Source organism: Mastigoproctus giganteus, chromosome 3 (genome assembly GCF_048544385.1).
Source record: "Mastigoproctus giganteus isolate SK-2022 chromosome 3, ASM4854438v1, whole genome shotgun sequence".
Taxonomy (NCBI): Eukaryota; Metazoa; Arthropoda; class Arachnida; order Uropygi; family Thelyphonidae; genus Mastigoproctus; species Mastigoproctus giganteus.
Window position 1 is genome coordinate 235,535,160 of NC_143577.1, and position 12,774 is coordinate 235,547,933.

At 33.5% G+C, this 12,774-nt stretch overlaps 1 protein-coding gene across 3 annotated transcripts in view; it reads right to left on the minus strand.

The window, feature by feature from the left end:
- Positions 1 to 12,774, minus strand: part of LOC150088897 (uncharacterized) — a 599,507-nt gene that overhangs the window by 456,011 nt on the left and 130,722 nt on the right. For all 3 annotated transcript variants that reach the window (XM_090369705.1, XM_090369706.1, XM_090369707.1), the window contains 4 exons: positions 11,129 to 11,254; positions 10,130 to 10,252; positions 3,082 to 3,216; positions 2,614 to 2,748 (listed from right to left, as the gene is read on the minus strand). In XM_090369705.1, coding sequence (XP_090225831.1) covers positions 2,614 to 2,748; positions 3,082 to 3,216; positions 10,130 to 10,252; positions 11,129 to 11,254 — 519 coding nt within the window. The remainder of the gene's footprint in view (positions 1 to 2,613; positions 2,749 to 3,081; positions 3,217 to 10,129; positions 10,253 to 11,128; positions 11,255 to 12,774) is intronic.

Sequence of the window (12,774 nt, forward strand, 5' to 3'; positions counted from 1 at the left end):
ATATTTTTTATGTTTTCATATTTTTTTTATATATTATTTGCAACCTCATAACTGTAGAGACTCAGATAATGAATACTCAGATACCGGAGATTCCCTGTATATAAAATGCATGTTCAAATAACAAGATAAAAATCCTGTAATTTGAACACTCTTGTTAAAATGTGACATATTTGTACACACAATCTATTACTTCCTGTAATAAATGACCTTAAGAATTTAAATGATCATTACATAATCATTATGTAATGATAAAAGCATCTTATTAGCCATATTGTTAGCAGGGTAACACCTTCTTATCAAAAAATTTTGGCATGTTATCAAAAATGTTAATGAGACAGATATAATAAATAAATCTACTAGTAGCTATGAATGGCTTTATAACAATTTCATTTGTATTATGCACTTTTCTTGAAAAATTCCATATTTAAAGAATTTGTGAAATGCCTCATATTTATTCAGTTCATAATTACTTTTTTAAATATTTCCCTATATGAGAGTGCAACTTCAGTTCCATGAGTATGCAATTCTTTTTTTTTTTAGGCACATAAAGAACCTGTTGTCTTCACCATCTCCATTCACCTGTTTGTCTGTCTAATGTAAAAACTTGACTTCTAGTGAATAGATTTTTGTAAAATTTCATATGGTGCTTCTTCAAATCCAGCCTTCTGTTACTCCTCAAAGTTTTGTGTTTGTGCCCTCTGGTTTCCTCTTTCTTCTACAAATGAAAATACACTTCTGTCATTCTTTTACTGATTTCCTTTGAAGCAGACTTTGATGACTTCCCCTGCACTCTCTCTCTCATCAATGTCATTAAGGAAGATAAGAAACAGAAGTGACCCCAATACTGATCTCTGAGGATTCCACTTGCTACACTGGTCTGTCCTGAGGTATATTATTATTATTATTATTATTATTAGCTATATGGTGCAAGGAAGCCTGAGGCTTATGCTGCACCAGCCAAAAAAATAAATAAATAAATTCTGAATTACCCTGAGAGAGAGAGAGAGAGAGAGAGAGAGAGAGAGAGAGAGAGAAGCAGAAAGGAATCACCAAGAAAGAAAGAGAAGAATGATGATAGCCAGCTCAGGACCCTGGGTGTGCCAAGCCCATACTCACCAGATGTGAGCCCCTATCCATCTATGATTATTCTCTGTCTCCTATCTTTTAGCCAGTTTTTAATCCAATGAAGGATCTGGTTATTAATTCCAATGGAAATCAGTAAAATGAATTAAATCCATTTCGTTCAGGCCATTGTACACCTCTGCCAGCCTCCCCCCCCCAAGATATCTATCAAAGGCCACACATGTACACAATATTTTAAAAATGCGATCTCACCATTTTCTTTCTATACATCATAAACAAGACATCATGTGTCTTCCTAGATGCCTGTTTAAACTGTATGGAATATTCATGTCTAAGTGAATAGTAATCCCAAGGCTTTTTCATCCTGGACCACTTGTAAATCCACTCCTCCTAGCTTTGTAAGTAAATTCTGGACTTCTGCTGATTTCAGAAGGATTAAATTTAGTTGCCATTTTTTAAACCATTTGTATAACTGCTCTAAGTCATTTTGAAGAAAAACTGCCTGGTTCTGGTCATTAACCACCTTCCTACCTTTAAATCATCAGCAGACTTTGACGATTTCCCCAGTACTCTCTCTCTCTCATCAATGTCATTAAGGAAGATAAGAAACAGAAGTGACCCCAATATTAATCTCTGAGGATTCCACTTGCTACACTGGTCTGTCCTGAGGTATATCCATCTATGATTATTCTCTGTCTCCTATATTTTAGCTAGCTTTTCAATCCAATGAAGGATCTGGCAATTAATTCCAATTTGCTTCAGTTTATATAACAGCCTTTCGTGGTCATCATTATCATAAGCTTTAATGAAGTCAAGGTAAATAATGTCAAAAGTTGTTTCTTACATATAACTGTTTTATGATTTCATCATAATAATTAACTAGATTAGCCAAACAAGACTTCTCCTTCGTGAATCCATGCTGTGATCTATTAAGGATGTCATTCCCATCATGATAGTCCTGTGTGGTATCCTTAACCATCAACGCCATGATCTTTCACACCATTGAAATCTATTTTAATGGCATCTTTCCAACCACTGCAGGCTGTTTTAATGACATCTTTCCCAACCACTGAAGTATATTTTAATGACATCAGAATTGCCTACCAAAATTTGCTTAATTATACAATTTAATTAATAAAATTTTAATTACAGATACAAGATTTATTTTTAGCCAAATCCGGAAATGATTTGATTTTTCTAAGTTTGTCATCAACTGTTTGGCTGATATAAATAACCTTTGTCATTAATACAGAAATGAAAATGTTCTGATACATATTCCTTGAATACATTATTAAGAAGGCTTTAGAAACGTTATTTGATAACTGAATGCACCTGAAAAGTATAATGCAATGCATATATATTACCTAACTGGTTTAACATTATTTCTGGAAATTCTTGAGTCGATAAACATAGCTCCATCTGTTAATAATTAGCCAAGTCAAGCTAATTCAAGAAATTTACATTCAGATCTTCTGTCTATAGTTGCATCAAAAATTAAAAAAAAAAAAAAAAAAGAAAAAAATTTCTAACCTTGACATTTAACTCTACCATTTCCACTATACCCAGGAGGACATGAACATGTAAAGCTACCAAGAGTATTAGCACAAATTGCTTTATCTCCACACTGGCCACTTGAACCAAATCTTCTATCACACTCATTAATATCTGAAAAACAAAATGCCCATTATAAATAATTAAACTTAAATTAAATGTAGTTAGAAAGAATTTTAAATAAAATTTATATAATAAATTTTCACTCAAATATACATTTTTAATTATTTGATATCGTCAGCATATTACAGGTTACCTGCACAATCAGGATACATAAATATATACATTCATTTCCTTTTAATAAAAAAAACATGTTAGGAATAGCTGTTTTTATGAATAATATGTACAGTATTTAGGATACATGTCTGAAGTTTTAGTCTTAAAATGCTCAATAAATGTAAAGAGAATATGTTAAACAACACAAATGTGAATTATGGTTGTCTTTACCTTCACAGTATCGGAATGGTTCACCAGTAAATCCTGGTGGACAGTAGCAGTGGTAACTTCCTGGCACATTAGTACAGATTGCTCCTTGGCCACATAAACCAGATGGTCCATGGTTCGCATCGCATTCATTAATATCTATATAACAAAAGTGCATAAAATTTTAAGAAAAAAAAATATATATATTCATTTATGATATGAAGAATGTTATCTTTCTATTTTATAAATATCCTATTTAACTCATTGCTGGTCATGCAAGATCCTCTTCTCTTTTTTTTGCTATATTACTCTAACTTCATTGTAACTTGGAAAACTTTTCTCTATTAAAAACACAAGAAGCTTCTTGTACAGAGTAAAAATGTGCTACTAGCAATGCCTTGTATATGATTTCACATGACTGCCAATTATTGCATATTCAGGAATACAAGTCAACCCCCAAAACACTAAAATCCCATCTAAAAATAATTTTGAAAAGTCAAAAAAAAATTTTTAAGATTGACTTATAAGCCAAGTATAAAATCCTAAAATTAAATTAAAGACATGTTTAGAACATGATATGAATTAGTAACAATTTATTATACATGTTTTTACAAAAATATACATTGTCGCAGACCTCTTTAAACTCAAGAATTTATTCACCTTCCACATCAGATGAAAACTAGTTCATGAAATTTATCAGGAGTTATGTTTTCTTGTTTACTTTTTTAGTTCTCAAAAAGTACATTTTTGAGATTGGCTTCTCAGACAAACATGCTTCCAAAGTGAGACACTGGTTACAGAGAAACCAATTTGCAGTAGAGTACGAAACAGGCAACAAGAAATAACTCAGTTACATAATCAAATCCTCCTACACACACACATCAATCAGAGTGCTGTCATGTCATCATCTATGCCTTCAGCTTCTGTTTTCCTGACCTTCCACATGAGCAATATAATAATTTATTACAATATGTATAAGTAGACAGTGATTCTAATACAGATTTCACAGATTTTACTGAAATACACCTCTAATCATAATATGCCACTATGCAAGACATGAAGGATGACTGTAAATCATAGAGTAAATTTATACTCTGAATATATTACTAATATTCTGTTATATTCAGCATATATAACTTGTTAAACATTCTGTTATAACTTATATTCCAGAATATAAGTATTACATGAACCAACTTTTCATCTTCCTCATTTATTCATTCAACTGCCGTTTTCTGGAACAACCTTCCTTCATACATATTTCCTGAAAATTACAACCTACAGAAGTTCAAGTCCATTGTCAACAAATATCTTCTTTCGTCTTCTCAACCTCCAACCCAAGCATGGTACTAAGTACTATAGGTTCTAATACCTCTCGTGTTTGGGGTTCACATAAAAAAAAAATAATAAATATACGGGCTGAATAAATTAATCCTATTAAAAAAGCTGTTATCAAAATTTTTCACAGTAATCCATGCTTTTTTTTTGCACAAAAGTCAGTCATGACATCTTGAACAACCAGACATGCTACAGAGTTATTTCTTGTAATGACTCCATAGAATGAAGAACACTCCATAGAAATGAAGATCACAGGTGTTTATTGGTCATAAATATCTGTGATATTTATGACCAATAAACATCTGTGATCTTCATTTCTATGGATTCTATTGGTCATAAACATCTGTGATCTTCATTTCTATGGATTCTATTGGTCATAAACATCTGTGATCTTCATTTCTATGGATTCTATTGGTCATAAACATCTGTGATGTTTATGGCCAATAGAATAAACATTAGAGAGGAAATATTCCAGCTCCTTTTTTCAAAAACTTGGTAACTACCCAAAACGTAATTTTATCTCCCTTCAAAACATCTCACATTCCATAAAGGTCAGTTGCTTGTATTTTGAATTCAACTTGTATGCCTACAGTTGAAACATAAATACAAAAACTATAATTAAATTTGTAAATTTGACATTTAACTCTACAATTTCTTCCAACCCAGAGCTTACACAGATGACATTTGCAATCAAAATATACAATATATATAGATATATATCTTTATAAATAAAGATATATATATATATATATATTTTGTACAGCCATTGTCAATCCACTACAGGACGGGGACTCCTCAACAAGTCATGTTGAGAAAAATGGACCATAATCTGTCATGCTGGTCCACTTTGGGTTGGCAGATCAACCGTATTTAGCAGACAGGAGCTTTAACCCTGGTATACTCAAAGAGCGTGTGCTATTGCACTTCCGCTCCTGACTGCTCGGCCATGGAGGCGATAACAAAAACTTGATTCAGCAGACTGATGAATACATTTTGCATAATCTCAAACAATTCACCAAGAAAATAATTACTAATCTACTATAAATATCACTGATTTTAAAAAGTATATTATATTTATTCTTCTTTAACATAACAATTTTTCTTTTTCATTTGTGAGAAATATACTAAAGAACACATGTATTCTTTAGTATGAGATATGATTCAATTAGTATGAGAATAATGGTCTCTAGTTCCAAGTACTTGATGTACAAAATGGGAAAAAACTAGTAAAATTGGAAAATGGTTACTTATTTTAAAATATACTTCTTATTCTATCTTGAAAAACCACTGGCAATTACTTTCCATTTTTAAAAATTAAAAATTAAAATTTCCAGATTCTTCTTGCAACATAGCACACCTAATTTTTTTTTTAACTCACAGAAAATTCAACTTTTATATGTTTGATAAGTTATAACAGTATAAGTCTTAAAAAAAAAAAAAAATTCATTCCTAATTCATAAGGCTTATTAAAATTCATGAAACACATTTTATTTAAACAATATAAATAAGATAATTTTTACTGTCATATAATGGTGCCCACACTAAAAGAGACTCAGACCATTATAAACAACAAAATAAATCTCTTCTTTTACAAAAGAGTACCTTTTTATCTAAAAGAGGCCCTGATAAGATCCAAGATTTGTTATAATAAACAGCTATACAAAGAAATACAGTAGGCTAGTAAATCAGAATGTCTTATAATGGGGAATTTTAACTTTCCAGATATTGACTGACACTTGTGGGTTGGTCACTCACACACTAAAAAGACTTTTGTGGATTTATTGGATGACTGTTTCCTACAGCAGCATGTATCTGATTATAAGCAATGACTCTTCACACACTAAGAACCAGCAAGTAAAAGACCCTCTGGCTGGCAGTGATCACACAGTGCTGATATGGGACTTACTTAAAGACATACACTGTGCTGCCACTTTATTAGGTACACCTACCTAGTAGCGTGTTAAGCCTCCTTTAGTCTTCAAAACAGTCTGAATTCATCTAGGCATGGATTGAACAAGATGCTGAAAATGTTGTGCAGGAATGGAGTGTCACACAGTTTCTCAGGATTCGATGGAGGTGTAGGCCTGCAGCGAACAGCCTTTTCCAGCTCATCCAAAAGATGTTCAATAGGATTGAGATTCGCGGACAGAGCGGGCCACTGAAGCAAAGAAAAGTCATTGTCATGTTCCTGAAACCATTCCATAGTGATTCGGGCTTTGTGCACCAGCGCATTATCCTGCTGGAAGTAACCATCTGACTGAGGATAAACTGTCAACATGAACGGATGCACTTGGTCAGCAATGATGTTTAGGTATGATGTGGCATTCAGACGTGAATCTATGGGTATCAATGGACTCAATGTGTGCCAAGAAAACATTCCCCACACCATAACATTGTCCCCACCACCTTGCACAGTAGTCGTCAGACATGACGGATCCATGGATTCATGTTGTTTTTGCCTAATTCTGAACCTTCCATCAACAAGATGCACCAGAAACTTCGACTTGTCAGACCAAGCAACTATTTTCCAATCCTCGATAGTCCAGTGCTGGTGTTGTTGAGCCCACAAGAGGCATGCTCTCTTCTTCTTCATTGATAACAAAGGTATGTGATGTAGCCATCGGCTGTTGTAGCCCATTCGCGACAAAGTGCGACTAGTGGTCCGTTGCGATATTTTTTCTGCGCATCAAGGTTGTATTCTGATGTGCTGTGCGACATTGTGGCCCGTCTGTTTGCTTGCACAATTCTAGCCATCCTCCTCTGACCTATCTCATCAACAAGCGATTTTCTTCCACAGGAGTGCCGTTGAAAGGATGTTTTCTGTTTGTTGCACCATTCTCAATACACCCTTGAAATTGTGGTGTGTGAAATGTTCAGGAGAACTGCAGTTCCAGAGATGCTTTGTCCAGCACGTCTTGCACCTACTACCATGCCATGTTCAAAGTCCGTTAAATCACTCCTTTTCCCCATTCTTGCTACGGTTTGTATGCTTAACTGATACTGGAAAGGTTGTTCTGCTGCATTTATATCCACAACTGTGGTCATGTGACTTGCAACATTGTGGGACAAACCATTTGTGTGCACAGCAGGGGGTGTACCTAATAAAGTGGCAGCACAGCGTAACTACTGTCAAGAGTAAGGGGAAAGGCTTTTGCTTCCATAATGGTAACAACTGTGGTTTCAGACAATTTTTATATTCTATATAGTGGGACCATCTGATAATGCTGTCAGTAGCAAATGATAAATTGAAAGCATTCGGGAAAGAAATCATAAAAGGTAATCAGCTTTTATAATTATCATTATTCGCCATATGGTGCAAGGAAGCCTGAGGCTTTTGCTGCACCAGGCAAAAAAAAAAAATTTCTGAGTTACCCTGAGAGAGAGAGAGAGAAAGAAAGAAAGAAATCCCCAAGAAAAAGAACTAAGAAATACCATTCCGGGCTTAGACCTAAATGGATATCAGATGAACTGATCAGACTTGTGGCAGAGAAGAAAAATGCATGGGATGCATATAAATTATCTGGTGATACAGAAAACGATGATGGATATAAACTAGCCTATAATCATGTTACAAAGGAGGTTAGGCAAGATAGGGAAGATTATGAGAAGTCTTTGGCAAAGAATACCAAGAAATCCAGCAAAGATTTCATTACATATATTAACAGTAGAAGGAAGGGGTTGAATCACATCAGTCCACTTGATAAAGATGGTTTAACTGTTGATAATCCTGCTCAGGTTGCTGACAGACTGAATAGATATTTTGCATCTACCTACACATATGAGTTCTTTACTGAGGGAAATTCCAGAAGTTCATCAGAATCTAACAAGGAGCTAAATGATCTTGTGATAATTGAGAGGAAAATGGAAGAGGAACTGTTGAAGCTCAACATAAAAAAAGGAACATGGGGTGAATGGGATCTATCCATTTATATTACAGGAGGCAGCAAAGGAGGTAAGCAAACCCTTAGCCTTACTTATGAGAACATCTTTGGAATCAGGAGCAATCTCTCTGTACTGGAGATGTGCAAATATCCCCAATTCACAAAGAGGTAATACAAATGTTAAGCTGACAGAAGCAATTACAGACCTGTCAGCTTAACTTCTGTTCCTGGGAAAACAACGGAGTCTCTGATTAAAGAAGTAATGCAGGATCATCTACAGGAATGCAATTATATTGCAGACACAACATGGATTTTTTAAGGGATGATCTTGTCTGACCAATCTGATTGGATAGGATGATGTAGTAACAAAGGAACAGATGCAAAAAATAATTTTGATATTGTATACTTGGATTTCAGAAAAGCTTTTGATACTGTTGCACATAAAAGACTGCTGTACAAATTCTAGCAGAGGCATCAAAGGTAAATTACTGCTTTGAATAATGGGATGGCTGAGAGGGAGAAAACAGGGTAATTATTAATGGACAATACTCTCCATGGACTAACGTTATTAGCAGGAGTACCCCAGGATTCAGTGCTGTGCCCATTGTTGTTTTCTATATTTGTTAATGGAGATATGAAGGTATATCAGACTTAATGCCTAAGATTGTAGATGATACAAAGTTTAGCAGGGTAGTTAATGACAGTAATTAAGGTAAGCTGCTGTAACAAGATCTAAATAAATTAAGCCAATGGGCTGAGAAATGGAAGGTGAAGTTTAACTTTGATAAATGCAAGGTACGTATGGGTAGCAGTAATCCAAGACTAGCATACCAACTGTGTAATACAACACAGTTGGAGAATTAAAAAGGCAATCAGATATGAAGTTCTCTGAGCAATGCAGACAGTTTTGTTTATGATATACAGGAACTTTGCTAGCAGGGACGTGATTATCCCATTGTATATAAGACAATAGTTAGGATGCATCTTGAGTACTACATGCAGTTCTGGAGTGCAGAGAAAGGATGAGGTGCCTCCGTAGCCAGATGGGCAGGAGCAGCAGTGCGTAGCACACGCTTCTTGATTAGACCGGGGTTCGAGCCTGTGACCACCAAATACGGAGGATGTGGAAAGGTCAGGGAATGACCACTGAATATCCCCGGAGCAATATGGCCTTAGTTGCTAATGCTCCTAAAAACCAAATAACAAACAACAGAAGGGATGAGATTGGTGAAGGGAATGGAAGGGTAGTCTTCAGTTCTGCAAATTGCAGCATCTTGAGATTAGGCACCTACAAGGTGATTTGATTGAGGTTTTGAAGGCTTTGAATGGATTGAACAAATCAATGCTGATAGCATTCTTCCTCTTGCTCAGACTACACATATGAGGCAGCATAATTCAAATTGAGGAAGGAGGGTTTCAGGACAGATGTGAGGAGGCTTGCCTTCAGTCAGCAGGTGGTTGATTGCTGGAACAAACCTCCCCCTCCTGTTGTTGTGGGAGTGGACAGTTTTAATAAATTCAAGGAAGAGCAAGACAAATTATTGGAGGGAGTGGACAAGTGATGTGAGAGATTTTTTTTTTATTTTGGCTAATGCTTTATAAGCTTGCTTTCTTGCGTCATATGCCACTAATAATAATGAACTAATGAAAAATTTCTGAAATTAATAAAAATAATAATCCATTTATTTTTAATTCAATCATTTCACTTCTCAGAAAATTTGCTTCAAGTGTACTTCTTTTAGTGTAGATAAACTGATGAAAATTAAGTATATTCCGAAAATTGATATACACTAATGTGTATATCAATTTTCGGAATATACTTAATTTTTAATTTTTTTTAATTATGCATTGCTTACCTAAGCAACCAGCAGCAATATTATTTGGGTCAAAGGTAAATCCTCTGTCACAAACACATGCAGCTTCTCTTCCATTGACCTGACAAACTGCATGGGCACCACAGTCAACTTCTTCACAAGGAGCTGCAAAAAAAAATAATAATAAAATAAAATTATTGAATTCTAACAGATCATAATTAAGGAATGGTTATTTTCAAGGCCAATTTTTTGACCTGTTATTTTCTTTATATTTTAATGATTGCATGATATACAGTAATAATTTTTAGGTGCATTAGCATGTGTCAAGTGCCTATTGTCTTCACCATGTCAGTGTGTGCAAGTAAAAATCTGACTCTTAATGGATACATTTTCGTAAAATTTTTATATTTTGAAATTTTATATCTATATTTTCTCTTTTAAAAAAATTATGATGCCTTCCACAATTTTATTAAAGTTAGACCAATATAAATGTGTCAATTATTATTTTTCTGTCTGTCCATTCACATATAATGGCACAACTTTCATTAAAATCGATCCAGTGGATGGCTTTTCATGAAATTTTATATCTCGCATTCCCACATTTCATTAAAACCGGACCAACAGAAATCCAGCAATTATTTCTTTTTTTTATATCACACAGGCTATCCATATATGGATAGCCTGTGTGATATTAAAAAAAAGCTATCCATATATGGTACATTATAGCTGAAGCAGTGGATATTACTTTGCACTCATTACAGAAATGAATGGACAATATGGCAGATGCACAGAAATGAAATGCTCTTGGTCCATTCAAAAAGTCATTTTGTTTGATTTTTTTTTTAATAAATCATGTATAATTACTATTTGCTAATGCACCTCAAATGTAACACACTGCATATATAAATTAATTTGCTATTTACTAACGTATTCAAAAAATTAATGAATGAAAATTTTTCTTATAGTTCATTATAATTTCATTATCTTTAATAAAAAAATTAGATACTTCAACAGAGCATTTAGTGAATTCAAGACACTTACAAGCACAGGAGACTCTTGCATCCCCAAAAAGATTATCAGGACAAACACATTCATAGCTGCCTTCATTATTGATACATTTTGCATTAGTACCACAAGGAAATGGTCCAAATAAACATTCATTTATATCTGTTTTTTAAATAAAGAAATACAAAATATTATTGTTTTTCCTAAAATATGTCTTTTATATTTATGTTAACAGCTTTAAAAAATATTATTAACAGGTCTAAAGAAATTCTAAAAGTTTACAAACAATTAATATACTATAAAAATATTGATAATTCAAGATTATTTCAAAAAAGTTTAATTTCCTAACATACATCAAAAACTTCTATTCAAAGAAAACATATTTTCCTATAAGGTCAATAAAAAAATCGTAGAATTTTAACAGGAATTTTTCAACGGAAATTCCATAACTTTGAAAGAGTAGTGACATTACCTGAAGCCTACATGCAATTCTTTAATGATAACTTAAAAACAATATTAAGCAAAGTCACATTAAGCAAGGTTTGCCTATGTGTGTGAGTATGCATGTGTATGTATATATATATATATATATATATATATATATATCCATTATTTTAAATTAAATAAAACATAAGCTAGTAGTATGGCAAAAACTGTAGAGCGAAAATTAACATAAAAATAACCCAAATAAACAATCGAACGAAAAGAAAGAATAGATATAAATAGTAGCCCAGAAACCCATAATATAATTTCGATCTTTAAATCCAATTAACAAAAACTATACAAATTTTAGGATAATGCCAATTAGTTATTAATTTAGCGGTACCCCCCCCGAGAGGTACCAGTTCCGAAAGACGTGAAATATCACCCAAAGAGGGTTAAAGGAACTACCAAACGATAACAAAATCAAAATTGTATGACGATTGAAATGCAGCGATTCCATGACCATTATTGGCCTCGTGGTCCTCTGTCGATATGGGGCATGATGGTCAGTCTATTTTATTTTAGTTTATTTTGATTTTGTTATCGTTTGGTAGTTCCTTTAACCCTCTTTGGGTGATATTTCACGTCTTTCGGAACTGGTACCTCTCGGGGGGGTACCGCTAAATTAATAACTAATTGGCATTATCCTAAAATTTGTATAGTTTTTGTTAATTGGATTTAAAGATCGAAATTATATTATGGGTTTCTGGGCTACTATTTATATCTATTCTTTCTTTTCGTTCGATTGTTTATTTGGGTTATTTTTATGTTAATTTTCGCTCTACAGTTTTTGCCATACTACTGGCTTATGTTTTATTTAATTTAAAATAATGGATGTATTTCAGCTTCATATGGAGGAATTGCATGTCGCTGCCTCTAATGAATGCTTAATTATTTATTCATTTTATTATAATTTAATTTTATTTAATATAATTCAATGATAGTATATATTTCGGCTTCATATGGAGGAATTGCAGGTTGCTGCCTCTAATGAATGCTTAATTATCTTAATTATTTTAATTTTTATTATAATTTAATTTTCGTCAACATTTAATATAATTCAATAGTAATGGGTTGATATGCTAATTTAGCAACGCCTGTGCCGCCATTTATTTTCTTTTTTTCTTCAATATAAGCTGATTCAGCTTACAGTATGTCAGTAGTGTGGCTCTGCTTTAGAGTGCTGTCTGTTCTATAGT